The sequence below is a fragment of the Chiroxiphia lanceolata genome, chromosome 6, assembly GCF_009829145.1.
Source record: "Chiroxiphia lanceolata isolate bChiLan1 chromosome 6, bChiLan1.pri, whole genome shotgun sequence".
NCBI classification, from domain to species: domain Eukaryota; kingdom Metazoa; phylum Chordata; class Aves; order Passeriformes; family Pipridae; genus Chiroxiphia; species Chiroxiphia lanceolata.
The window spans coordinates 52,321,879-52,348,443 of record NC_045642.1 but is presented as its reverse complement, the minus strand read 5'-3'; the positions used below and the strand labels follow the sequence as shown (position 1 = coordinate 52,348,443).

Sequence of the window (26,565 nt, the reverse complement as noted above, 5' to 3'; positions counted from 1 at the left end):
CTTCATTGTTCTATTGAGCAGGAGGATTGGGCACAGGTTTGCAGCATTCTTCCTTGTGCAAATGAAACACTGGTTCATTATTTCATTTTTTAAACTTACATTATAATCTGAACTACATTCCTGGTTGCTGGTTTATTTGTCTGCTTTCTTTTGTTATTTAAAACCTAGTTAATTTCCTAGCCTCTGTTCCATTCAGACAGCATTATTTACTCAGTTGTGCTTGTGTCCAGTGAATTGAGGACCGAAGCTTTAGATCTTCAGTAGATTTGGTGGATTGTTTTACCATCTCCAGTTGATTGCTCTGCTCATTTAATTTGACAGATTCAGTTATCAGACTTGGGTCTGCTCATACACACACAGCTGGATTGGTTTTTCCCTGGGAGATCCAAAATTCGAAGGGAACCCTCATTTTAAAAATCACTGTTACTCCCTCCCTCCTCAGTCACTTGCTCTGCTTTGCTTTTTCAAGTTTGCAGTGATTTGCTGTGCTGAGTGTGAACGTGCTCTGTGAACAAGGAAAAATTTTAAAATTATAAATGTGCACATTAATACCCCCTCTCCTCCCCCCCCAGTAAAGTTATATTACTTTAAGTCTGAGGTATGCATTCACACTAGGCAGGTAGACTATTTTTCACGTTGAAATTCAGCACTTACAAAGTGCCTACACTTACATTGCTTTTGGCAAGGGGTGAGCCAAAAAAACAGAAGCTGCGATTCTCTCCCAAAGCTAATTGTGTCTGTATATTAAGTTTGTCCATCTGTGCTGTGCAGGGACATCGGCATCACCTGATGGTTCTCCTTTGCATTTCCAGCAGCGAAGCAGTTAACAGTGCTGCTGCTTAATATATTGCTGTTACAGAGTCTTTTTAGTTTCCAGGACATTTAACTAAATCAGGTGGATGTCATTAGCCGATTTTCACAGATGGGGAGACTGAGGCACAGAGGGGTAGAGTGACTTCGTCTGCTTCTTTTTCCCAAGTTCCCTACCGTTCCAGGAATTGTTTTCGCTACCAAACAGCTGAAGAGCTGCTAAAGTCTCATCTCGCCTAATTTCACCAGTGATTTTTTTTTTTCATGAGATATGGATAACATTCAAAACTACAAGTAGAAAGCAAACTTTAGAGCAAGGCAGAGATACTTACCCGAGCAGCAACTCCTGCTGTTCTCTTTTCCAGAGGCCATATTCAGCCTAAGGATATGTTTGCAGTGCAGCATCTGACGGTGTAAGGGGGGCTTGGCTCTGAATGGCCAAGGCAGAGAAGTCCACTGGTGTTAATGACTCCTGCTTATATCTGTGGCTCTTTCCTGGCCACTTCACTCTATTCATTTTAGCCTCTTGACCATCCTCTTGTGGTCAAGCCTGCTGATTATTTGTAGTGGCATTTCTCTCTCTAGCTGCCTGTACATGTTATTTTGCCCTTTGGAAACAACTCTTTCTGTCCACTGAGTTCCTTTATTAATTCCAAGGCTTGTTAAATTGCTACAGTGGTCTGTTGGGGAAGTTATATGTTTCAATTACATCAGGAATATCTGTTGGTATATAGAAATATTCATTATATAATCAGGACTAAAATTTTTAGACTCCACAAGGATTTTTACAACCATTGAAACTCCCCAGGACTTAATTACAAGAGTTGGGGGGAAAACTGATGAACTGTTTATTGTCAACCCTTTATGCCTTTTGTTAAAAAAACCCTCCACAAATCAGAGTGATTATTGTTATTTGTTAGTTTATTGTGGTAGCTTCTGGACATTGCAGCTCAGATCAGGGCACCATTGTATTAGACACTCTGCATCCCCAGAGTGAGATCTGAGCTCTGTTTGGAAGTGTGTTGGGGCTGAACAGACCAGACAGGCAGTCACTGGGAAGGGGAAGGCTGAGCTCCAGGAGAAGGACGTGCCATAGACTGGGTGGCTCATGCCCTGGGGTTTGCACCCCAGCCCTCTTCCCAGCCCAGAGCCCTGTCTGCTAGACTACCCGTCTGAGATGAGAAAAGCCCCTGTTTTCCTGTGCTATATTTTTATCACATCTGTTGATATGTTGCATTTACTTATCCCTTATGATGTTTTTAGGCCAAATCTTGCTGTGTTTTCTGCTGCTCTTGCTCCCAGTTGCTCTCATAGCAAAGGGATATGGTCCTCCTGGGGCAAAGCCTTGTGTCAGTGGGGTGGGCAGAGGGCACAGCAGGGGGAAGCAATGAATGCAGCCTTGGGGTAGGCAGGAGTCCTTTTCCCTGTGTATTTAATTGGGATGAGCCCAGATGTTTCAGTTTTTTCTTTAGTTTTGTGTTCATAGCACAGACAAGGGGCCAGGAGCAGGTTTAGATGACCATCAGGTGGGAAGGAGGGATGAGTGGTCCTGCAGGAGCCCCCGTGGAGAACTGGTACATAAGCATGCTGCCAATGCTGCCATGTGGCACCTGGATACCCCTGCAGACTACCCACCCTGGTCCCTGAGTGGGGCCAGTGACAACCCCCACCCCCATTTTCTAAAAGAGGGGTTTTGGACTGCAAAAGAAGTGTTGCAGGCATAGCGTGGGCTACTTCTGTGAATTCACATGGTCTCTTAGGTAAGTAAAATTCTCCACAGCTTGCCCTCAATGTCCAAGACTCCAAAATGCCATGCACAAATATGTGGATGACTAAAATGTGGATTTTTTACACAGTGAGAGGAATTGCATGCTCTTTAGATATATTAGTATATTTATTAACCAAACAGGGTGTTCCAAACTCAGTTTATTTATCTTTGTAAAGTACTTCCAGAGCTTTGCGTGGAAGGCACTAGAGAAATGAAAATATTATTATTATTATTGTTATTATTGTTGTTGTTATTATTATTACAGCATCTAACTACTGACAGGCAACCACAGCTGCGTGCTCATTTCAAGCCATTTAAATTTAGGGGCTGATTTTTACAATATTGACTCTTAATGCTTTTCCCTATTGACTCCATATGCAGAAATGTGTGTTCACCTGGCCTGCAGAAGTATCATTATTCTCCAGAAATATGTAAATGGGGTGCTTTAAAGAAAGAGTGAAAATGTGGCATAAATACTAAGTATTCACATTTATATGGCAGAACTCAACTGCCATTTAAGAAGGGCTTCAAAGCAACCAACTGTAGGAGCCGGTAGTTGCTTCTCTGTCATTAAAAAAGAAAATGCACCGATTAAAATAAAGCCAAAGAATCTCATGGACAAAGGATAACATTTACAGTGTTCAAGGGTCTGACACGAGCTGTGAACAGCCCAGGAAATGGAGATCTGAGTTTCACAGTCAAGCGTTTTAATCAGTACGGTTGTGCACAGCCACTGCCGCGTGTGTGTTATGTAATATCACACTTCACCCGCCCACACGCACCTAGAGACAACAGGCATCTTCGAAAGGTCTTGGCATTATTCAGAGGAAAGACTCCCAGCAATACCCTGGCATGGTGTTTAACCTTATCTTTACTTACATTTAGGCATTTCTCTTTTTTTTTTTTTCCCCCATCTCCTTTCTTTTCCTTCTTCCCCCCCCCCCCCTTTTCTTTCCTGTGGTACATCAATAGTGGGTATTTTTGTATCTCTAAAAATGAATTAGATATAGGGGGAAAGATTCCATTAGCTACATGATGTGTTTTCACGGCAACTGTGAAGGTTCTGGTCATGGCCCTTTGTGCAATTTGTAGCATTGTCCTCATGCTGTTATTATTATTTTTATGTTAAGTAAAGTTGAAATTTTACATTCTGAAGACACCAGCTAATTAATAAATGGTACCCAGCCTATGCTTTCTTTAGATTTTTAAGTAAGAAATAATTAACCAGAGTTTTTAAAGGTCTGCAGAAAAGGCAAACAAGCCTGTGAAACCCCAGGATCTAATAACAAAAAGGTGAGTTGGTTTTCCAGTGCCCTAAGAGTTTGAAGATATCCTTACTCTGTCTTTTGAGTAACAGACAGAGCTCAACCACATTTCGTTCAGGTATAATGTAGCCCTGAAGTTATCTGTCTTTCAAAAAAAAAAAAAAAAAAAAGATGTCACTGGCTGCTAATTAGATGTATTTTAACTGCAAAGTCATTTTAGCAGCTAATATTGTTACTGTGTGCTTCAGTGTGAATCCTTAGTGAAGCTATTAAACTATGAGAGCCTGAACTTATCAGACATTTTATAATGTGACTGGATTTTTGTATCCTTGCTCAGAAATCTGTGGGGAGTGGAGGACCTTTCTGGCTCAGACATGGAAAACACATTTTTTACCAACTGATTACCAGGGCGGGCAGCTGAGACCTCCTTGCACCCTCCTTTTCACTTTTTTCTTGCTTTCTTTTCCCTGGCAATAATATTTCTTCTTTCTGTTGCACTCCCTCCTCTCCCAGACAGCGGTCAAGCCCTGCAGTGTGCCCTTTACCCAAGGAATGGGATTTAACAGCAGGGACTGGTCTTGGTTATTTCAGGATACTTACGACTCCTGCCTGTTGTATACAACAAGTTGGCCGTTCTCAGCCAGTAGGCTCTCAGCATCAGGCAGGTTTCTGCTTTTGAAAAGCAATAGCCCACAGCAGACTGTGGACTTAGTCATCATTTTCCTAGCAATTTCTCACCCAGGATTCTTACTTTGTAATTGCTGGGCTGGGTTTCTCAGGGTTTGGATTTTTCCCCTCATCTCATTGCATCGGGTGATTTTATTCTCCTTTGCACTGTAAAACAAAGTGACTAAAGCAATATCAAAACTGATGAAAAAGAAGGTGATTATTTTTTTCCCCCCTTTATTTGCTCAGATTTGAATTAGGTTATCTGCCTATCTTGTTTATGAAATTTTGTGCTGTCTTTTTTGCACAGACTGTGACTCCCAAATCTTCCACAGCTCCATTTCCATATTCCTGCGTGCTTGTTCTTTGTTAATCACTTGGCAAGCGCTTATTTGAATATTAAAAATTTCTTTAATCATCAAAGGCAGGAGCACAGCTTCATGAATATTCATATTTTTTTCCTCCTCAGACTGGATTCTAGTTCATTACCCTGCAGTAAAGCCAAACAGTCATCAATCGCGCTCATTACAGCCGCTGGCGTTTTGATTGGCTGCCTGCTGCTGGTAGCCCGCGTCCCCCATCCTCCCGCTCTCCTCCATGAGCTGTCGTGTACCTGCCAACAACAACAACAGAAAAAAAAAAATATATCAACAATGCAAGAATAAATTTCTCCGGTTGAAAAACAACTTTGCAAACTTGTCAAACAGTCCTCATCACTTTTTTTTTTTTTTGGTTTTACACCAAAAATTAAAAAAAAAAATTAGAAGGGAGAAACTTGAGCTTTAGAGATGAATATTTGTCAAGAGAGTTGACGTAAGTTTCATTTGCATAATGACTTTGTACTTCTGCATTAATAAAATTTGCATATGAAGCCATGTTAATTACTCCTGATCATGCTTTTTGCATTCATGCATAGTAATTTTCTCCGACTTGTGAGAATTAATGTCTTGGCATGGGGGGAGGAAGGGAGGGAGTTGGGGTACTGTCAAATTTCTATGCCAGTGCCCCTCACTCACACTCTTTCTCCTCCTTGCTCACCACGTCGTTGTTCTTGATCTATGACTCATTTATCCATTATCATTCGAAATTCTTGGGAGAAAGAAATGTATCAATGCAAAGGGAATCCTTGCCTGCCAAAATTAAAAAGATCTCTGAGCAAAATATAACAAATCCCTTCCCTGCCTTCCTTCTTCTCTCCTCAGTGCAACTTTTCATTTTCAGCTTGAGCAAAGTTTTAGTCTTAACATCATAGTCGGTGCGGGGAAACTGCTCCAAAACGGCTGTTTGTGTGTGAGCTGGGGGGAGAGGTAAAGGCTGGTGTGCAGGTCTGTCTGTCTGAGCGCCGGGCTCTGTGTGTGTGTGTATAGTGGTGTGTCTGCCCATACCATGGAGTCTTTCCTGAGGGGTGCTGTAAGCATCTGTCCCTTCCAGGGTATGAATTTATTGCTCTGCTAGTTGCTGTTGGAAATGTCTGTGCATGTGTGTCTGTGTATGCTCTGTGTGTGTGCACATGTGTGTGCTTGTGTGTATTTGCTCCCTCAACCCTGTTGGTAGCTGTATAAGGAGACATGGCAGAAAGATAGTGCTATTAGGTGGGAACAGTCCAGATGAGAGGGTGTGATACAGATGAGACAACTTGTTTTAGAAAAAGCTTGGAAAAAAATCTGTTGGAAAGATTAGCGAATAGATTTGTCTTTCATTTTTGGATGTGTCTGCTCAAAGCTGCTGCAATGGTGCATGTAAAACCCATCTCAAAACATCTGCAGTATTCTCCCTGAACATGATGGGCACAGGGCAGGGATGAGGCTTTAGCCTGCACTCCAAATTTGTAGCAGTACACTGTTTGAACAGATGTTTTTCTTTTTATTGAGAGTTTTTTAATAATGGAGCTGAGCTTTATTCTCTAACCAGCTATTGACTGGATTTTCTGTCACCAGACAGGCACAGAGAGACACACAGAAAAACTTGGTTCATGCCCTGTTAAGTGGCTCACATGTCTGCCTGTGCACCTGCCTGTTTGCCTGTACACAGATACACACCCAGGCACCCTCCCAGCCAAACACACAACACCCCCCTGGGACACACCAGCTACACAGCTACGTGTGGCTGCAGTTATATATGACATGAGACATAAAGGCAGATCTCTTAAAATTTAAGATTGGTTCCCCTGGTCTCAGCCATGCTGAGGTGGGATGTTGTGGATGCTGCTTTGGCTCCATGTTTGTGCTTTGCTCAGGGATTTTGCTGCAGATGTGCCTGAGAAGCATGGTGTTTCACATATACCATATTATATGGCCAGTCATGCCTAGGCTTAGGGAGAGGGACAACAAAAGGATACAATTTATGCCTTGATTGTGACCTTTGTCAGATTTATCTAGGCTCTTATGTTCATTTCCATTGTCTGGGGTCATGTCCAATTTACCTTATTTTCTTCTTTGAAAGTTTAAAAACAGCAGAGAGTAAAAAAAATATTACAGCGCATGGGAATCAACATCACTTGTGAGCTACTGCCATGTACAGACTCTAAGGATATGATGAGCCAATTTAAGGCATGAGAACAAAATCTTCCTCTATCATCAGCAATGCAGATATTTTATTTACATAGTGACAGTCCCTGTGCATGTTTCACCCTCATACTATGTGCAAAACTCCCCTTTGCAACCATGCAGAATGAATGCAGAATATATAATTGAGATCTGCAGTGCAGGTGAGTCATTTCCCAGTGCTGACCCCAGAGGAAAATCGAGCTTCACACATCGTGTCATTGATGTCGGAATGACACAATGCTGCATGCGTGTGCCTGCTCTCTCCATCCAAATGGGATATTTGCCTCTAAGATTGGACTGCAGTTCTTGTGGTTTACTTTCCCTTAGTGCTGATTGTGGCTGTGCCCTTTGTGGCACAGGGGGCTTGCAGGTGTGTTTTCTTTTTGAAACCTCTGTGCAATGTGATGTGGTCGATTGGATGTAGAATTCCAGAGATCAGCTTCACTCCCTCGCTTGTTGCTGTGTGGGCTGAGCAGAAAACTCTCAGTACCACCTTAAGATACTATCTATCTACCCATATCTATTTATCTTTTTATCTCTTTGTTCATTTTGTGTTTGTCTGTCATCTGTAACAGTTAAGTTGAAGAATGGTAGAGCCTCCATCTTCATTTTCAGCTTTAAATAGACCCTTTATGGGGAAAAATCCCACATAGGATCCCGCAGAGAGGTGCTAAAGAGATAAAACAGGAATATGTTCCTAGCAAACACAAGCTGAGCATTTCTGAGCACAACTGTTATTCTTTCTATAGCTTGCACCTAAGGCATCGTGTACCTAACGGTGGAACACTCCTTTCCCTGCTTTTCCCTAAGGCCACTGGGTATGATTTCCATCCTCATGATTTGCCATCTGATCTGATTCTGTAGGACTGTCTGGATTTGTGACAAAGAAGCAAACACTGAAGTCATAGCAAAGAGGAGGAAGAATCACCTGATTTGACTTTGTTTATAGGGACAGACAAATCTGGTCTGGCAGCCCCATGATCTTTGTCTCTTAGTGCTGGACTTAGGAGTGGTGGTGGTAATCCCTGATCATCTGCCAGAGTCTCTCTTGGTCGATTCTTCTTCTCCCATACCAATTCTTTCTTTTCTGACACTAGGTTAGCAATTTTTAGATTTCCTCATATATACACTAAAACATAGAATCATAGAATGGTTTGGGTTGGAATGGACCTTGAAGACCATCTAGGTGCAACCCCTCCTGCCATGAGCAGGGACACCTTCCACTAGACCAGGTCTGTCAAAGTCCCATCCAACCTGGCCTTGAGCACTTCCAGGGATGGGGCATCTACAGCTTCTCTGGACAACCTGTTCCAGCCTCTCACCACCCTCACAGTAAATAATTTCTTTCTAAGATCTAATCTAAACCTACCTTTGGTCAGTTTAAAGCCATTGTTCCTTGTCCTATCATTACATGTCCTTGTAAAAAGTCCCTGACTGGCTGTCTTGTTAGCCCCATTCAGGTATTGAAAGGCTGCTATAAGGTTTCCCCAGAGCCTCTCTTCTCCAGGTTTAGGACAAGAAAAAGACCTTCTGAGTGACAGGTTCAGTTCCATCCGTTCACTGGCATCTGGTTCATACAGTCCTTCTATAAATTGGTTAGATACCTCGTTAAAACAGATTGCTCTCTTGCCCCCAGTACCTCTGTTGGGAGGTTCTTACAGGATCCCTTTGACCAGATGGTGAGAAACCTCATATTTGCAATCTTAAATCTGTTTCCACACTAGAGGAGGTTATTGGGTAAGAGCAGGGAGGGCCTCCCTGTATCCGCTTGGTGAGAGCTTTTTGCATCTTGTACACCTCAGGGCTGTGCAGACCACATCAATTTCATCGCCAATGTGGGACACACAAGGACTAGAGAGGAGGCTGTTACTCTCAGGATAGTGCTGTGTGCCGGGGCCCGTGGACCTCCACACTAAAGTCCCATGCAGTTGAGGCTGATGTTGTACTTGGTGGGCTTCATATCGTTTCTCTGTGCGATGATCTCCTACAAAACCTGTAATATGGCACCACGATGTATAGAGGGCCACGTGATTGCAGGACCTTTAGTCATGGTGGAGCTGCAGACACATCTTGCGTAACCTGAGAAGCAGCTGCCCTGTGGTTCTATTTTAAATCCCCATTTTAAGCTCATGACTTTCCCAGCAAGGACAAGTGCCCAGGTAGCTCAACCCAGTCTAGCTATTTTTATTATATTAAGAATATAAGATACAATAGTTAAGTCATTGGAGGGAATCTGTGTTACTTTTTGCATGTTCCATGAAAAAAACCAAACTTGTTACTCATATCTGTTACAGTGGCAGTAGAGTGGTTCATAAACACATTGAAATCCATGTCCGACATCAGTTTCCATATGCATAGTGCACCATCCTGCCCAAAATACAATGTAGATATGATCTGGATAGCAGTTATCATTACCTGTTTGTGTAGTACTTTCAGAGAGATGAAAGAGTTACAGAAGTCAAACAACAGAGCCCCCAAAATAAAAAAAAGTCCTTCCTTGTCCCACAAGCCACAGAGATGGCTTCTATTTAAAACCAGTCCTCACAAAAGAGCATAAATTTTATCCTTGATGCTTGAAGCTCAAGTATTTACACAGGGAATTCAGACTCTTCACTTGTGGTTTTGGCAAAAGCTTCACACAAATGTTTTGCACTGGTGGTCTCTTAGCCATTTTAGATAAACGCCAAAATCAAATGCAGTCCTTGCAGACTGGAGCGCTGGATGCTGTGCCAAGGATGAAGTATCCCCGTTTGCCTCACATGTGTAGCTGTCAGATCAACATACAGGCCTGGTTTCCAAACAGGGACTCTCAGGGTGGAGAGGCTCCCTTGGAAATTGTTGCATGTTTAGGGTCAGAGGGAGCATGGATAAATATTTCTCCTTGCTGCTACAGTGTCAGTTCCTGTAGAAAATGTTGGTTTTTTCTAGGGTTGGAGGGAACACAGATGAATATTTCTCCTTGCTGCCACGGTGTTTGCATGTATCTTCAAGGTGCACACTCATGCACAGCCAGAGATGCCACCATTTAGAAAGAGACCATTTGCCATAAGGTACCCCACAATTAGCACACATATTTCCTGATATAAATACAGGGGGAAACTGTGGTTTCTGATCTACCACTGTGCGGTAACTATTGGCAAATGCCAGCTTTTTAATGGCGACTACTCCACCACACATCTTCATTTAGAGACTGCCCTTGATTAGTAGCTACCCTTTAGTTAATAACTAAGTGGTAGGCATAGTTTTAAATGGAGGGGTTAGGATTCCCAGTAGATAGAAAGTAGTGCCATTCACTAAGCTTCCTTTTAAATTCTGCTAATTCATGCCAGCCAAAAACATGACTTCTACATGATTGCGTGTGTGTGTCTGTGTGTCTGTATTTGTGCAGGTGTATGTCGATATTTAAGACTTGTATCTTAGTTTTTCAAAGCCACAGAGTTCAGTTTGGACTAGTGCCAGGAGGAACAAGAGCTTCCAGTGGAGCAGGGGAAAACTTTTAAATACAGCTTTTAAATGGCAGGTTATTCCTAGAGGGGTTAAAAATAAATAATACGGTTGGAGGTTACAATATCATCTTTTAGCTGCGAGGAAAAAGGTTGTTCCCTTCCTCGCAGGCTCAGTAGGGAAGCAGCCTGCATAATCGGGGCATGCAAAATGCACAACTGGCCGCAGCTCAAGCGGGAAGGCAGAACGCGGCCGCCAAGGCTTCCTTCTGGGAGCTCAGCTCCTGGCACCTCGCTGGAGCCATTTGAGCTCTAAGTCACCTCACTTTGTCCGGGCTGGTGTGTGGAGCCCGCTTCAGCAGCGGCTCAGCAGAAAGCCTGCCCAGTTTTGTGTCAGCTCAGTGCATTAACACAGCCATAAAACAATAATCCCCCTTTTGATTTGGTCCCTGAGCAAGTGCTGGTGGCGACTGGTGGCAATGTCCGCTGCCTCTGACTCTGCTCCGTGCCAGGGCTAGCCATTCCCCACCTTCACCCCACTCCATGCGTACCACAGGCCCCCAGCCTGGGTTCGTGGGTCCCCCAGGTGTCTTCTTATTCTTCCCCTGTCCAGTGTGAGCCTTGCAGCCTCAGCCGGACACAGAGAGGGGTTCAGAGCAAGTGTGTCGTGCGTTAGGCAGCCAGCCCCCGCCTCACTTGTTTCCCCTGATGATGCCTCCTCTGTCCCTTCAAACTTAGATCCGACTGACAGTTTTTTCTATTGTTTTTTCTCCAGGGCCGTCCAGGCCTGCAAACCTGCCGGGGGCTCCCATAGCTGCCTCCTCCCACCCTCACACATCCGTGATCACGTCACCTCTCCGCGCATTGGCCTCCCTCCCGCCCTGCCTTAGCCTGCCCTGCTGTGGTGCACGTGCAGTCTCAGTTGGCGGGACTCAGACTGAGATTCAGACTGAGACGTCAGGCACATTTGGATGTCATTGTCAGTTGTCAGGTAATAGAAATACTTTTTTTTTTGTTGCTATCTGAAGGTCAGTAGTGCTGCCAAGTGATGTCGTCTTTGTTGTGGGAGAGCTACCTTTGCTGGGTCGCATGGGGAAGGCAGAGAAAATGCCTTAAACCCCTTTCCTCCATCCCTCTTTACTCTGGAAGAGGATGGGGAGTGGGAAAGGGCATATGATTCCTTCCATTTGCCCATCCCTCCCTTCCTGCCTACCCACCCTCAGTTGTCACCCGCAGCCACTGCCGGGCCGTCCATGCCATGTTGTTAACAAATGTCTGAGACTCCTCACAGAACGTGATACCCCAGTATCAAGATTTCATCTCTCTGGGATGCTTATCTTAAGCTTAATTGGATAACATTTAACATCTGAGGTATTTTTATTTCACTCTTTTCTTTTGCCCTCCCTCCTCAATCATTCCTATTAAAGGCTCTCCTCCGTATCCATGTGCACACAGGGTGTATGTGCTCCATGCTGTTTTCTCCCTTGCTTTGAGAAAATGCTCCTTGGTAACTCACCATGCATCCCTGGCCTCTACCCCATCAGCTTTTCTTTTCCTTTATTCCTTTTGGATGCCTGACTTTTGTCACCACAAGGAGGGGAAAGTAATGTGAAAATGAAGGCACACCAAGCTAGCCAAAGAGAACACGGACATATTGTTGCCAGACCCCATCATTTCAGACCCAGTGATCTCTTTGAAATCAGTGGGTGTTTCTGAGTATGGCTCAGCTGCAAGACTGGGTTTATGGTGAACTGCAGGCTGGAAAGGTGAAAAGCAGTGGGGGTTTAAAAAAACCTACAGATGTGGCAAAATCCACAAATGTTTATGGAGTCTCACTGTGGTGGGCCAAACCCCACAGCTCTCATTCATGATAACATGCATGTAGTTTTAATAGGGAGTTCCCCAAATGATTCTGGATAAGTAAAGTGTGAGGACCAGAGGATTTAGAGAGACAGCAATGACTGTCAGCAGTAAAGCCCTTGGGAAATAGCTCCTCATTTCCCCCCTGAAGCTGGCAAAACTTTGCTGTGCTCAGCTTATTCCTTCCACAAGTAGTGGTACCACCTGGCTACAGTATGCTGTATCTAATGAGAATATCCCTGTACATCTCTCATTGATGTAATAAAACAAGACAAAAAGATTTGCAAGAAATTTAAATTTGTATCTTGGAAACCCTTGTTTTTGAAAGATAAAATATTCTCAGGAAGAGGCTCTCTTCAGGGTGCTGTTTCGACCTTGGGTGAAGCTCAGGGCATGCAGAGAAGGCTCCTATGCTGCCTGGAGGATGCTCAGCTTACACCCCTGTGCTTGCACTGGAGTGCAGGTACTGGGCTTGCAGCAATGTGCTATGTGGTGAGGTGCTGTCAGTGCATCTGCGGGTTTGGTTAGATTTTCTGCCGTGTTCACTGTGGTGGGGGATGCTGTTTTAATCAAACTGCTTCGCAGCCTTGGCAGATCGACCAACTGGCCTGAGATGGATGTTGAAACAGGTTCTTGCAAATGGTGAGCATTGGATCAGAAAGTCAGATAGCTCCCCCATCTCCTGCCTTCCCTCCTCCCAGTAACCAGTAAACCAAACTGGAATTTATCTCCTGTTTTGCTGTTCTCTGTCTTCACTGGTGTAGACTGCACACGTGCTTTTGGTACTCAGGTGGTTGTAACAGTGAACTGAATGCCCTGGTTCCCTATTGCTTCTGATGCCAGTAGCTAGTGGTAAGGGAAGCAAGTACAACTAAAAATAGAAAAGGAAGGAAGGAATAACTTATTAAAGAATGTGGGAAGGTGAGGCTTTTGTATTTTGTGTACTTTGAGTTCTCACTTTGGAGTTCTGTGCTGTGAGTTTTCAGAATTGCCTGTTTGCTGGGAGAGCGATGCCAGCTCTGTGGAGAGAGAGACCTGTTATCATGGCTTCCTGTAATTACTGCTGCAGTCTGCGGCACTTAGAGAATAGGTTATATCAAAGTGCATGCTACATGTTTATGACAGTAGTTGGTCAAGGTCTGCTTGAAAGAAACATTTTCTTCCCTTGAAAAAGGAGATTATGTCTGCTTAACCCTTTCTTAGCTCACATAGAATTCACTGTACGTGAGCCTGGCCATGGGTTAAACCCCATGGCAAGGTTTAGGGGATCTTTCTGTCCCCCAAAATATTTTGTGGAAATGAAAGAAAAATGAGTTCTTTGTGTGGACTAATAATCTAGTGACAATCCCTGTATTGTGCCCTCTTTTTTAATATAGACATTTACAATAGTCTCCTGCTCCAGTTTTAGATATCAGCTTGTCTCTCTGACTTGATTAGCCTTTTATTCTGTCATCCCTGTTCTTCCTTCTGAGGAATTGTTTCCTTCTTTGAACAAAAACCATCAACAGTTCTCGCCTCTCCTCATCCTTCATTGTTTCTTACCTTTCCTGTTTTTCAGCATTCATTTAATTCAGGACCTGGAGTTTTTCTGTGCAGTTCTCAAGCAGGCTGCGACTCTCAAGGCTTGAAGTTGCAGGTACTCTCAAATCTCTGCTGGGCACTCACAAATAAGGCCCTCAAGAGTCCCTCACAGCAGTTTGTGCTTGAGAATCTAAACTTCTGGAAGCCAGTGGGATTTGGGGTACACGTGTGAAAAACTGCATTTGGAAATCTCCGACCTAGATAAGAGCAATCATCCGGGATGCTGAGTAGCATTCAGTCATGCACAGAGGAACTAATGCTGCCTCATCCAGAGCTGTCACTGATCTTTAGAAAATGTGCTGCTGATAGTGGTTTCAATCACAGTAAATGGTGCTGGGACATCTGCTTGGATGTCCACTGTGCCCCTCGGCTGGTGCTGGTTGTGGTCTCCTCAGTATTTGTTCAATTCTTTGTATTCAGGGCACCACAGGATGAGGAATTTGCACTTAAAGGTCTATATTTTTCCATGCGATTAAAAAAAAAATCTACCACTGGTTCAAGCTCTCTCTCAATCTATTTATTTATTTATTTATTGCCTCAGAGGCTTTTGTCTGTTGAATTGGGTTCTCCTGTTTAAATGTTTTTAGTGCCTTTTTAATTAGAAGTTGGAATAGAGTAATGAAATTCACAGGATTGTGTAGCTTGGATCTAAAATATAAATGGGCAAAGCATTCATTTTGCTTTACCCCTTGCCAGATTAGGGTGCTTTTTTGAGCCTGCTTTTTATTTCATTTCAATGAATTGCAACTACTCAGAGTAACTGTAAAACACACACAGGTTTTTTTGCATAACAGAGACATGCAAATGATTGTTGAGAGACGTAATTATGTAAAGAAAAGTATATGCCTGTATGCGTGCACACATACACTGTGATGCTTTTTGTGGGGCTATTTTTTCACAATACATCTTCATAAGACTCTTTTTATGATGCTGATTTATTAATATTGTACATTAAGGCTTAAATTGTCAAAGCTGCCTAAGAGATTTGGATGCCCATTTGCCATTAAAGTTAACGAGAAATGAGCATTGAAAATCTCAGTGCAGAAGTGCATGGCACTTTACAGTGTGCTCTCCAAAGAAAAAAGTCCCTGCCCTGAAGATACTGTGGTGCAAAAGCCCCAGAAACGGGATTATAATCGGCATAAAACAAAAGGGATTGTAATCACACAGAGAATAATTTGTCCCCTGTACCTGCATTCAGATATATACCTGATCCAAAGTCTTTGGACCTGGGGTATGAGTGAGGGTTTTATATACCCCTGTAAAGATAATTAAATCTGTCTAATACACATATATTCATCTAACCAGTGAATCTGCTTCTTTCCCACATGTAGGCTGGTGGAAGGAGGTGGAAAGCAATTAGATACTTAGTTGCATATATGAAAACAGCAAGTGGGCATGGACAGCAATGATTAATGGACAGAGCTGTGTAGTTTAAAGTCTAAAACAGAGGCAAGCATGGGGCCATAGCTCAGAAGAGAGGAACAAGCTCCTGCTAATTCAAGGAATCAGCGGTATTAGTCGTTAGGACATTCTGAAAATCACAGTCATCTTGTAAAGTTAATATCAATTTACTTGGCTACTGAAATTCTACTTACTGCTTCATTTAACCAGTCTGGTGTTTTCTTGGCAAAGGTTAACGTGACAGTAAAGATAAAAGCAGTCCCTGTAAGTAAATCATAGGTTTTTAAAAGAATACTTTTCCCTCCTTCTATTATATCACCATATTAATTTTATGTTGGTTTTATAACTGGAGTCAGCCAATAAGAGGAGCTAGATTAGACCACCCTGCTGTAAAAAGCTTGATGCAATTAATACAGTCTGTCTAGAAAGCAGTATTATTTCAAAAACTTTTATGTTAATGATATGGTATGCACTCGGCACATTTCTTACTTGAACAAGAAGCAAGCTTTTGTTCACTCCAGACTGGGTTTTATTAACACAGGAGGATCAATGGAAAACAAAACAGTAATCAGAGCAGAGAATGCAAACTCATCCAGCAAAAACCTCCTAACTCATCATGTCCCAGGACAATGGCTCATACTCTACTCCTCATTTTCTGTTCAGTGGAATCTCAAAAAAAAAAAGAAAAAAAAAGGAGAAAAAAAAGAGTGCACTAAAACTTGATTTCTGTTTAGTACTTTTTGAGAGGAGAAAGGGAACTGGGTGTAAGTGTCTGAAGGCAGACAAAGACCTATAGTTTCCCCGAGACCCTTTGTAAATGTATCTTTTCATTTTGCTGCATAAAGAAGAGATTTGCATTAAGTGCTGGCTTGGGAAAGATCCCCCTATTAGTCATAGTTACATGTATTTATTTACTTTAGTGAAATATTTAATGCATACTTTGCTAGAACTGACTTAGTGGATGGTACTTAGAGAGTGCAAGGGTATGTGAGAGATGTATATACTAAAACCAGTAATGCATCATCTGAGTGTATTCATCCATCTTTACACCTGTCTGTCAATCTATGTGTTCATCCATTTACCCAAGTATTAAAATCATATGTGACCTGCTGTCTATGCAGCTCTCCATCTCACCAGATATTAAAATCAGATCCAAACTCAACATAGGTGGGTCTAACAGAGACTGATTTTTTGACTGAATGATGTGTTTGTCGAGAGGCAGCGAAGGGACTTTAAGATCACAAAGAGGTGACTAAAATGAGGGTGCTGCACGGGGCAGGGTCACTGGCAACGTGAGCATGACCGTGGCTTTGTTCTAGGCAGATGGCCGATCACTATAACTTTGTAAGTCCTAATTATGTCAAGTTAAGAACCAGAAGGAGCAACAGTGATATTTAAAGGTGTTTTAAAGTGGATGCTTGCCATTTCCAGACATCCCAGAAAAAAAGAAAAGCCCTTAATTGCAATAGTAATGGGTGGAACTGAGTCTGGTAGTCTTGGGACAAAATGGTTCAAGGCAACATTGCCTGCAGTAAGGACAATGGCTCCAACATTGAGAGAGTTAACTCGATTGCATACCACTACACTGAGCCCAAGAGTCTGAACTCTTCAAACGCTCCAAATGGAGAGCTAAATCAAAGAATCCTGTTTCAAATCCATCCAAGATGTTGCTGTTTTTCTCCTCTGACAGGAGAAGCATTTGGAAGTGCAGTTTCTTTCTTTTTTTATAGCTGTCTTAAAAAGGAGTTTGGATGTTTAGCACAGCTGGTGCTCATTACATTATGCACTATCAATAAAATAGCATGTGTAATTAATTTTTAATGCAGTGCTGTATGCAGCGCTTTAAAGCAGTTACTGTATGGGGAGAGCCGACACCGGTCACTGACATCAGAAATATTGAAATAGAGGGCTAGATTTTGCATTTTTAAAGGGTGTATGTGTGAGTGGGGGAAGGGTAATTCCCAGCCAGCAGTTTTCTGGCCACAGTCAAATTTAAAAATATAGGAACAAGATGGATGAAGGTGATTTTATAATTTGCTTATTGGAATGAATGATTTTATTTCCTTTTAGAGTTTGCTGAGCGATGGCCGGATTAGGAGTAGGTGACTTCAGAGTATAGGTAAGCACCAGGGCAGCACACAGCAACTGATCCATCTTTGTTGAAGCACAAACAGGCTTTGGTGGTATCAGGTGGGAGATGAGGCAAAAAGGGAGCTTATGAAAAAGCAGTGGAAGGCCATTTCTGTTCTATCTCATTGAACAGTTTTGTTTTTTAAGGTCTCTTTTTTTGTGCTTTCTTGTTCCCATTAGTAATAACCCCCATTTTTTTTCCCCCTTGATTCATTAAACATTTGGGAGTATTGATAGTTTGGAAGGGAGAGTGTAGCTTCATTGCAAAGAGGCACCACTGATGGTAAGGTGCCTGCTGCTCTAACAGAAGACCCAAGCAAATTAGAGTCTTCTTTTTTTCTTTGTGTTTGTGCACTACTTTCCGTAAGACAGCAGCATAAATGAAGACTGCTTTAATGGGGTGTAGTAGGCAAGGTTTGGGCAGCATCTGTCTTTCGGCGCCATTATGTCCAGAAACACCTCAATTGTCTGAAGGAGGAGCAGACCTCCTCTTGAAGTTGTAGCATGGTGCATACTTGTATTCAGCAAAGGCACAGGAATGGCTTTCATGTTTCTGCTGTAGAGTAATCATCGGGGATGGTTTGCTGTATGGGACCAGCATCTCCCCTGCTACCACTGCTTTCCCAGCCGTTTTCAGGGAGTTGAATGCCTCTTGGTGAATAATTCCTAAATAGAGAAGAAATCAACTGCAGGAAGAGAAGGAAGGAAGCAATCACCTAAAAAGCAACAAAATTAGGGGTAGTGCTTGTCAGGTGCCTTGCCTTTTGGTTGGGCAATGCACCAGTTTTGTAAGAGCTGATTTTTTTTTTTATACACATGCATGAGGCATAAATGTTTGCAATTATTCTTTCTTTCTCTCAGTAAATTGCTGTTCCTTTGTACATAACATATGCTAAACAGTTCACTTGTACAGCCTCACCTGGCATATTCAGGATGGAGTTTCCTCCTGCCCCTTCAGCAGTAGCTTTTTGTCATCACTTTTCTTCTCGCTTTCTGTCAGATTTGTGCGGACGTGTTTGTGTGTCTGAGCCAGGAAGTGAATTGGCCTGTTCTGTTTGTGAGAACAGAGATAAATCTCTCGTGCACAAATATAATGCTCAATGTCAAAGGAAGTAGGGCAAGCTATGGTGTATGGCGTAGGTAGTTGTGATGAGAACTGCTCTTGAGTTCACAAGCCAGAGTGGGAAAGGTGGAGGCAACAGAGAGGCGTTGTACATTTTGTAGTGAAATTGCTTTGTTTTATTTTATTTATTTTAGAGGAATTGGATCATTTATTCCTGGAGTGACTCAGGTTTAGGCCAACGAACTGAAAAAACATTACCCCGTGTCCCTCCAGAGCTGTCTAATTCAGAGGACCTGGGCTCTTTTTTATTTTTCTGAGTGCTTCATAAAAATAGATGAAAGGAACAGTTCTATGCTCAGATGGGATGCTTTATGTTCAGAAAGGGATTTGAGTCAAAGAAGCCATGCTGATGCACCTCGCATGTGCCCCACTGGGCTTCTGTGTTCTGCATGTTGGTCCTTCTATCTGCTGAGCAGTAAACATCTGAGCAACTGTTAGCAACATATGTTTTTATGCTGTTTGCTTTCTTTTGGACAGTCTTTTTCCAAGCATTTTTGCAGTATGCACAGAAATCTGGTAGGCTAGTGTATGGTACATGCCTTTGGTATCTTTATTTTCATCTTGTTTTTGTCTAAATCAAACCATTTCTATGGGTCCCTGTTCTAGCTAATGTAACCTGCCATAGCACAGGGGAAGTCAGGTTCAATGAGACACTAAAACATGCACTTGGAAGGAAGCAGGCAAAAATCCCATGTAGCAAAGGCTTACATTTTTTATGAATTCAGCTGTATGAGTCAGAGGTCCTGGGACTTCTGGAATGAGGTTAATGCAGGCACTAAGCAAGGAGATGGGGAGACATAGCCACTGGAATTGTGCCATGAAACGGTGCTTTGTAAATTAGTGTCTTTGCTATTAACATAAAGAATCTCTGGTTAGAGAGGGGCTAGTTTGCACAACATACCTGAAGCTTTTATGCTTGTTTAAACATCACTTGGCTATTTGAAGCCAACTGTAAATGTATTATTTTCAGTACATCCCCTGGCAATGTGAGGGGAGCATCCCATCCTTTCTGTGTATCAGTCTGTCTCCTTTTATGTCCTGTATTGACCTAGATTACTTCAAGTGAGACACAGATCTAAACTTGATCTTTATGTCTCTTCCATGGCTGCGTGACAAATGTAGTGCTTCCAGGGTGTGCTGTGCCATGCCAGCAGTCCAGTGAGAGATGGGTTAGGGGCTGCCTAGGGATGCTTGGCTGAGCATCTTTCTATGAGGTGTTTTCTGACTTCAGTGGTGTTATACTCTTCTTCTACCTGTGAACATGGTTTGTGGAATTCCAGGATGTACAGAGATTTAAATAATAATCATAGTATTGTTGGTAAATACGTAGCATTTAAAACTGTCCACGGTGATCAGGGCAAAACCCAAAAATTCATGGAACCTTGTAAGACCTCAGCCTGGCACCAGTGCCTTTTGCCTGCTGGAGAACTAGTTTTTTCAGTTTGCATCTTCTAACAGAGTTTTGGGTTATTTTCTCCGCTCTTCTGGTTGAACAGGGAGAGAGTAAGTTCATTCGTTATGGCACAGACAGGCCTAGAATGCAAAGTATGTCCAAAAATTAGATCTGAGTGTTTACAGATTGATTAATCCAAATCCTCTATAAAAATGTGTGAACTGTTGAGTAAACTGGAAACAGGATCATTGTGGTCCTACAGTGAGAACAAGATTAGCAAGTAACTTTACTTTCCTGTAAAACCTTATTAAAAAAAAAAAGGCAATTATTTTTCTATTTTTTCTGCTTTCTCCTCAAACTGACCTGATACTTCCATTGTAAATTTGAGGTAGAATCTTAAAAGCTCTGTAGTCTATTGAAGCCAAACACTTCACTGTCCTTATCAAGAGAGACATAGAATAGTTGTAAAATGATCCTATGAAATTGCTGTAAACTCCTTCCCAATTTCCTTCGTACCTTCCCTGCCCATTTTCCACATGGAGCGTTGTGAAATCTGCATCGATGCTGCCCCTGCCTCCATCGCCACTGTCACCGTTCATTAGTGCAGTTGAGCACACTCATAACTGTCTGAACTCTTCCCATATTTAGAGCTCTCTAGCCAGCAAATCTTCCCTTCTGCTCTTCCCTTTTCCAGAAAAAAACCCAATGGTCAGGGCTTGAGGTGGCCACTTGAGATATAATTTTAATTCAGTGGCCTGGTATCATCCAGAGCTGTAAGGGAGAGCAAAATTGTGAGAGACAGTACCACCACTGCTTAAATAATTTGCTCCCTGCCCTTTTCTGCTAAGTTTGCCAGGCTGTGTCTTGTGATTATAAGCTGAGATTTCTTAAATTTGTTTTCTCCTTAATAGGTAAAGATGAGTGAATGCTGTTTCTCACTTTCTCCTCACTCTTTCTTCACAGATGTCTTTGCTCTCTGGGGCCAGCTGGCACTGCTGGGGAGGTATTACCCAGGGGATTTCATTGCCCCAGGATTAGATTTCCCCATGTACATGGCAGCATGGAGCTGTATTGCATATAGCTCCCTCCCACAAGTCCCAGTGAGTCACCATGCTGCTTGCTGGGCTGTCTGATGGGAACAGGATGCTCTGTCCCTGGCCACCCTGGACATGGAGCTTCTGCCCATCTGTACCTTTCCTTTTCTTTCCCCTGCTCTGCCCTAGACATTCATATCTCTTTCTTTTTTTTTTAATATATCATTTCAGCTTTGCTATAAGGTAGGTCCTTCATTCATGCTGTCACTGCCAGTGGTCCCTGCAGTAACAATTGCAGCATTTTTTTTCTAAAACTCAACTCCAAAGTCAATTTGCTGGTTTTAGTGGTTTTGGGGGTCTTTTTTTTTTTTTTTTTCCCTTCTTTAAAATTAACATTTTTTTAAATGGAAATGCTGAAAGTAAACACAGCTTGCAATGTACAGACTTATTGGGCCAGCACAAATTTCCTTAATAAGCTGGGGTATGTGTATGTGCGTGCGCGTGTGCTTTTCCCCTTTAAACCTTGGAATAAGAGTGCTGTCTCTTTAAATCCTAACTCAAACTTTACTGGCGATTTTACAGGGCCTGGTTTCATTTATAGTGGAGCCAGACTTGCTGTGTGAGAGCCGTCCGCATGCTGGAATTAGTCTTAAGCTCGCTTCTGTGGCGTTGCCAAATTCCATGTTTGTGTTTTATTTAGAATTCTTTTCACGGCCAGTCGAATCTGTTCAGGCACACATAGGCAGTGTTGCGCCCCATGGAGAAAATAAGCAAGTTTGCGTTTTCTTTGGCATAGGCCATGGCCACAAAAGACTGTGGTCTAAAAAAACATTTTTTAAAAGCTATTTTAACCCATAACAGATGTATAAAGTAGGCACACGCATGCCAGCTTCCTTAGTTTTAATTAAAAAATAATTATGGCTTTAATGGGATGCTAGTGACAAATTTGGATGAATGGTGGGTGACATTATCTCAAGGCTTACTGCAACTTATAAATTAGTGCATTTCTCTTGGCCAGTGGTACAGATGAAATTAAACGAAGGAGCAGATTAATATTTCTTAAAGTTCCATTGAACCAAATGAAAAATCAAATCAAATAAAAAACCAATGCCCCTTCCTCCGTCTCTGCTTCAGATTCCCTTTTGCACGAGACCACAGAACACAGAGGAACAGTTACTTTCTCTGGCTGATAAATGATCTGGCCAGCGATAAACTGGACTTAGGTTTTCAAGGTACCTCTCCCTTTTTTAATTTCATATTGGTAGCCATACCAGCAAAGTATTGTGATTAATGTCAGCTGGTGCTTCCATTTATAACCACATCTAACTAACTAACACGGTACCTCCAAGCCAGGAAATCTTGAGTATAAACCTACCCCTACATATCGCATGTTCCAATGGTTCTCTCTCCATACCTTGACTAACTCGCTACAATGCTGGCCGTGATTTCTCACATCTTTAGGCTATTTTAAATTTGGGGCTCACCAGACCTGGGCTAGATGCACAGGCTTGCATAGGCAACAAGAGTTTATATTTATGAAGAAATAAACAAAGGAGTAATAAACATGTAATGAGCTAACCCCAGATGCTATCTCTACTGTTATTAGTCAGGTGCATGTAGAGTTGAGGAAAGGAGAGGAAAGGATCAGCCTGAAAGGTTCTGGATATTGAAGGGGGAGAGGTGTGATGGGTTCACTGGAAAAAGTGTCTTCCTCCTTCCCATGCAAGCCTCCACCCCACCCGCTGTCAGCTTGAATAGGTGCTGAGAAGAAAGGCGATAAAGCAGCACAGCTTTTCAGGGCATGCAGCAGAATCACATTTCCTCTAGACCTGCTTGCCCCACTCTGGTTCTTTCCAGCAGCAAAGACACCCCAGTGTGGGATGGGGCTTTCTGGATGGCAGTAGATGATCAGCTTTATGATCTATGGCACAGGCAGATGAGGATCATTTTGTTTCTGGATGGCAAAACACTGTTTCCTGTTCTCCGATGTATTCATTCAGGAGACTTCTCATCTGCTTAACATTTAGCTCTCGTTGTAAAAAACAACCCTGAAATGCTGCTGGTACGTGTAATCTAAATGGGGAGAGCTCTTCTTCACTTACACAGTGCTAGTTTTCTGTAACTAACATGTTGAATTTTTTCCTTATTAAAAAGTAAAAGTGACTTTTGGAAAAAGAAAATTGAGGAAAGAGAGAGAGAGTATGAGGTGCTTGGTGGATTGCTGTGCACCTTCCCCGTGATCAGTCCCTTTGTCTTGTGATCTACAAATGTTTTACTACTAATTTCCACGGAAATGTGGCAGGGTCCCCCACTTTGCTTGCTGAAAGCTGTCTGCCATGTTAAGCCGGGGAAATCCAGGAAAAGGAAGCTGATCTGCTCGGTTTGAGCCAATCTGGAGAATCTGAGCTACTCAGGGAGATCCGTTTGATCCCTCGGGGAGGGCAGTGTCTTTTCTTGATGTGCAGGATGTCCATTGCCTGAAGCTGAACCAAGCCAGACTCTCTAAAGATACAATTCTTAGGCTTTGTTTAACTGCAGCAAAAGAGAGATTTTCCTTTGTCGATTGAATGAGGATTTCTGTGGTAACATTTCCCTGTGCTTGAATTCCTCATGAGTGAAAATGAAGCTCCAGCATTGAAAACATGAGTCATGCAGTGCAGATGAGAGTAATTTTTGCATTCCTGGAATTTTTGGAAGGGAAACATTACATTCACGATAATCCTTTCAATTATACCTTATTGCTAAAATAATCCATGAGGTATTCAGCAGTAGAGCCCTCTGCTATTTGGTTACAGTTGAGGCTTTGAAAATAGCACCTGAAAGCTTTTAGACTCCTGTGTGTCAGTATCTTAATTTTCTTTTTATGTTGCTGCACACAGGATGGTCTACCATCCTTTTTATTTACTCCTTAGGAATTTTTTGTTTAATAAATAAGGCTAATTTGATTTGTTCTGATCTGTCTCAAGTATCTAATTGCTGCTGTTGAGAATGATTAATGTCCAGTTGAAAGGATTCCATATCTATAAATGAGAACTGAAAGCAGATGTTAGTTTGATGAACGTGTGCTGCCCATTCCTTGTCTGCGCTGGCACAGAGAGCAGGCTGCTGAGATATTGCTATCTATCAAAAGAGAGATATTAGATGCCAAATACAGTTCAGAGTCACACACCAATCATGAGTGGAGTGAACAGTTAACAAATAATGTATCCCAGGTAGGTTTTTTTCTCTACTTGTGAAATATCTGTACACAAGACACATTATCCTCAAATTGTCAGAAGTACTTGATGAACTCTAGTTCGAGGGAATGCACTGTGAATTGATGACAACCAGGACTTTGAGCTTTCACTCAAGGCGTAGTGTTGGTATTTTGTCCAAAGACAGGTAATTTCAGTTTCCAGTCCTATTACATGCACAGTGCTGATTCTGGAGTTAATTCAACCCATAAAAAAGGCCCTGACAAAACCAAACCAAAGCTGATACTGTTCTCTTTGCCGTTTGTGGACTGGCTAGTTGCTCAAGCATTTCTGGCAAGCCAGACCAAATTCTTTTCAGAGTTCGCTAGCTTGAGTTCACGCAGCTCTGTGGAGAGCAGACAGTAAAAAGAGCAAAAGAAGCAAAAGACCGAATTGCCTGGCCACAAGATCAGGTTTTGTATCATCCAGGCAACTTTGGCATACACCTGCACACAATAAGCACAATAACTTTTTAGATAAAAGTTGGTAAAATGGGATCTTTCCCCAGGGACTCTCCAATTTAGTAATGATGCTTTACAGTCCTTTCACAAACAGTGCTCTCCAGTGCTCTCTGGGCCACTGGGCTTCACCATCCCAGCCAGTGTGTAACAGCAAGTTAGCAGCCAGTGCATGGAGGACAAATTTTGGACAAGGGTGAACATTTCTGATAATGACAGTAGGATTGGCAGCGTTTCCAAAAAAAAAAAAAAAACAGAGACCACTTGCTTTTTAAAGCATCTTTTAAAAATATTTCTGATAGTTTTAAAATCTTCACCAGTATTACTGCGAGCAAAAGAGAAAAAACAGGTTAACAGATTTAGTCACTTTGATGTTTTTGGTGTGTGTGTGAAATAGCCTTTGCATTTTTACTGTCTGTTAAATCACTATTCAGGTAATGTCTGTAACTAGAAAACTATTTCACAGGTGGACAGACGGAGATGTAAAGACCAACACAAATCTTCCTTGCTGTCAATAAATCAGGCTGACTTGGGATGTGTGTGTGGCAGGAAAGGGAAAGAGAGAGAGCAGGGGAGATGGAGGATAAAAGGGACAGAGAAAGGACTTGGAGTCATGGAGAAGGATAGGTACTGGCATCCTAGAGCTCTCTCTATGACAGCTTCTGTGCTGTAATCATGTCAAAATCACAACAGAGTACTTTCAGTGTGACACACTGTTCCCCTGGAACCTGAATAGGACTCTAGATACAGCAGCCATGTGAGAACAGAGAGACTGCTTTTTCAAGATGTTTTTTTCCATTTGGCATTTAACTATAACAGTATTAATTCCAAATATAACTATTTCTTAAAATCCATGTGTTTTGTTTCATAGATGGTACTAAACTGAGCAGTGAGGCTTTTTCAGTTAAAGTAACTGTACTTTACTGGATAAAGCCTGGCCTTTTAGGTTGTTTCTGATGATTTTTCCTGACCTGTATCTGCCTGGCTGTGCTATAACGTCAATAGTTCCCAGCTGATAGACCTCACAAAGTGACTGGAAATCAGAAAGGGGACCAAAATAAAGTAAATGGTAACTTTCTCCCTATCAGGAGATACTTTCAAGTTATTAAAAAATAAAACTTGATTTTTGTCTTTCTTTACTTCTCTTTCTTTCTCCACCCTCTTCTTAGTTTTTTTTTTTTTTCTCATAGGCAAGAAATGGAATTGGTGCAAATATGACTGTCATGACAAACTAGGCTTGTGAGATACTCATGTGGCTGATATCATTACTGGGCAGGCTGTAGTGCATGACAAACTTAATTTCTGTGGAGAAAGCCAGGACTGAAGTCAAGAGATGGGGCACAACTGACCATGTAGTCAAAAATATATGTTGCAATTTCTTTTGATCTAGTCTCTTTATGTGGGGTAGAAGGGAATATCTTTGACAAACTGTTTAAAGGGAGATTTCTTTTTTAATATGGTGGCTTTCCTCATTGCAATGAACACAGCCTGCGGAATGAGCTGTGAGTGTGTAATTTTAAGCAGGACAGGGCTTGTCCACAGTATTTTATTGTTTCTGGAAGTGGTCATTTGAGCAAGTACACATGTGCTATGAGTAAGTATTGGTTTGCTCTGGCTGCTTCTTAGGTTTTCCTATGAATAAAGGTGTGCCTGGCCCTGGGCAAATTGTGGAACTCCCTTGTGTTGGCAGCAGGAAGGTGTGAAGGGGTTGGGAACTTCATGTGGAGCTCATAGCTCGGTGCAGATCTGAGGCTCAGCATCAGGAATCTCATGTTTGCTCTGCACGGACAAATACTCTTTTAGCCTTACACAACTGCAGGCATGGCTGTGAGGTTTAATCATGCATCTAAA

General features: G+C 42.3%; 1 protein-coding gene across 2 annotated transcripts in view; it reads left to right on the top strand.

The window, feature by feature from the left end:
- The window catches only part of BCL11B (BAF chromatin remodeling complex subunit BCL11B), a 97,114-nt gene that overhangs the window by 31,626 nt on the left and 38,923 nt on the right, over nucleotides 1-26,565 (top strand). Inside the window, exon 3 of one of the 2 annotated variants that reach the window (XM_032691539.1) lies at nucleotides 11,274-11,489. The exons of the other annotated variant lie outside the window; for it this stretch is intronic. Coding sequence (XP_032547430.1) covers nucleotides 11,274-11,489 — 216 coding nt within the window. The remainder of the gene's footprint in view (nucleotides 1-11,273; nucleotides 11,490-26,565) is intronic. 2 annotated transcript variants of the gene reach the window in all.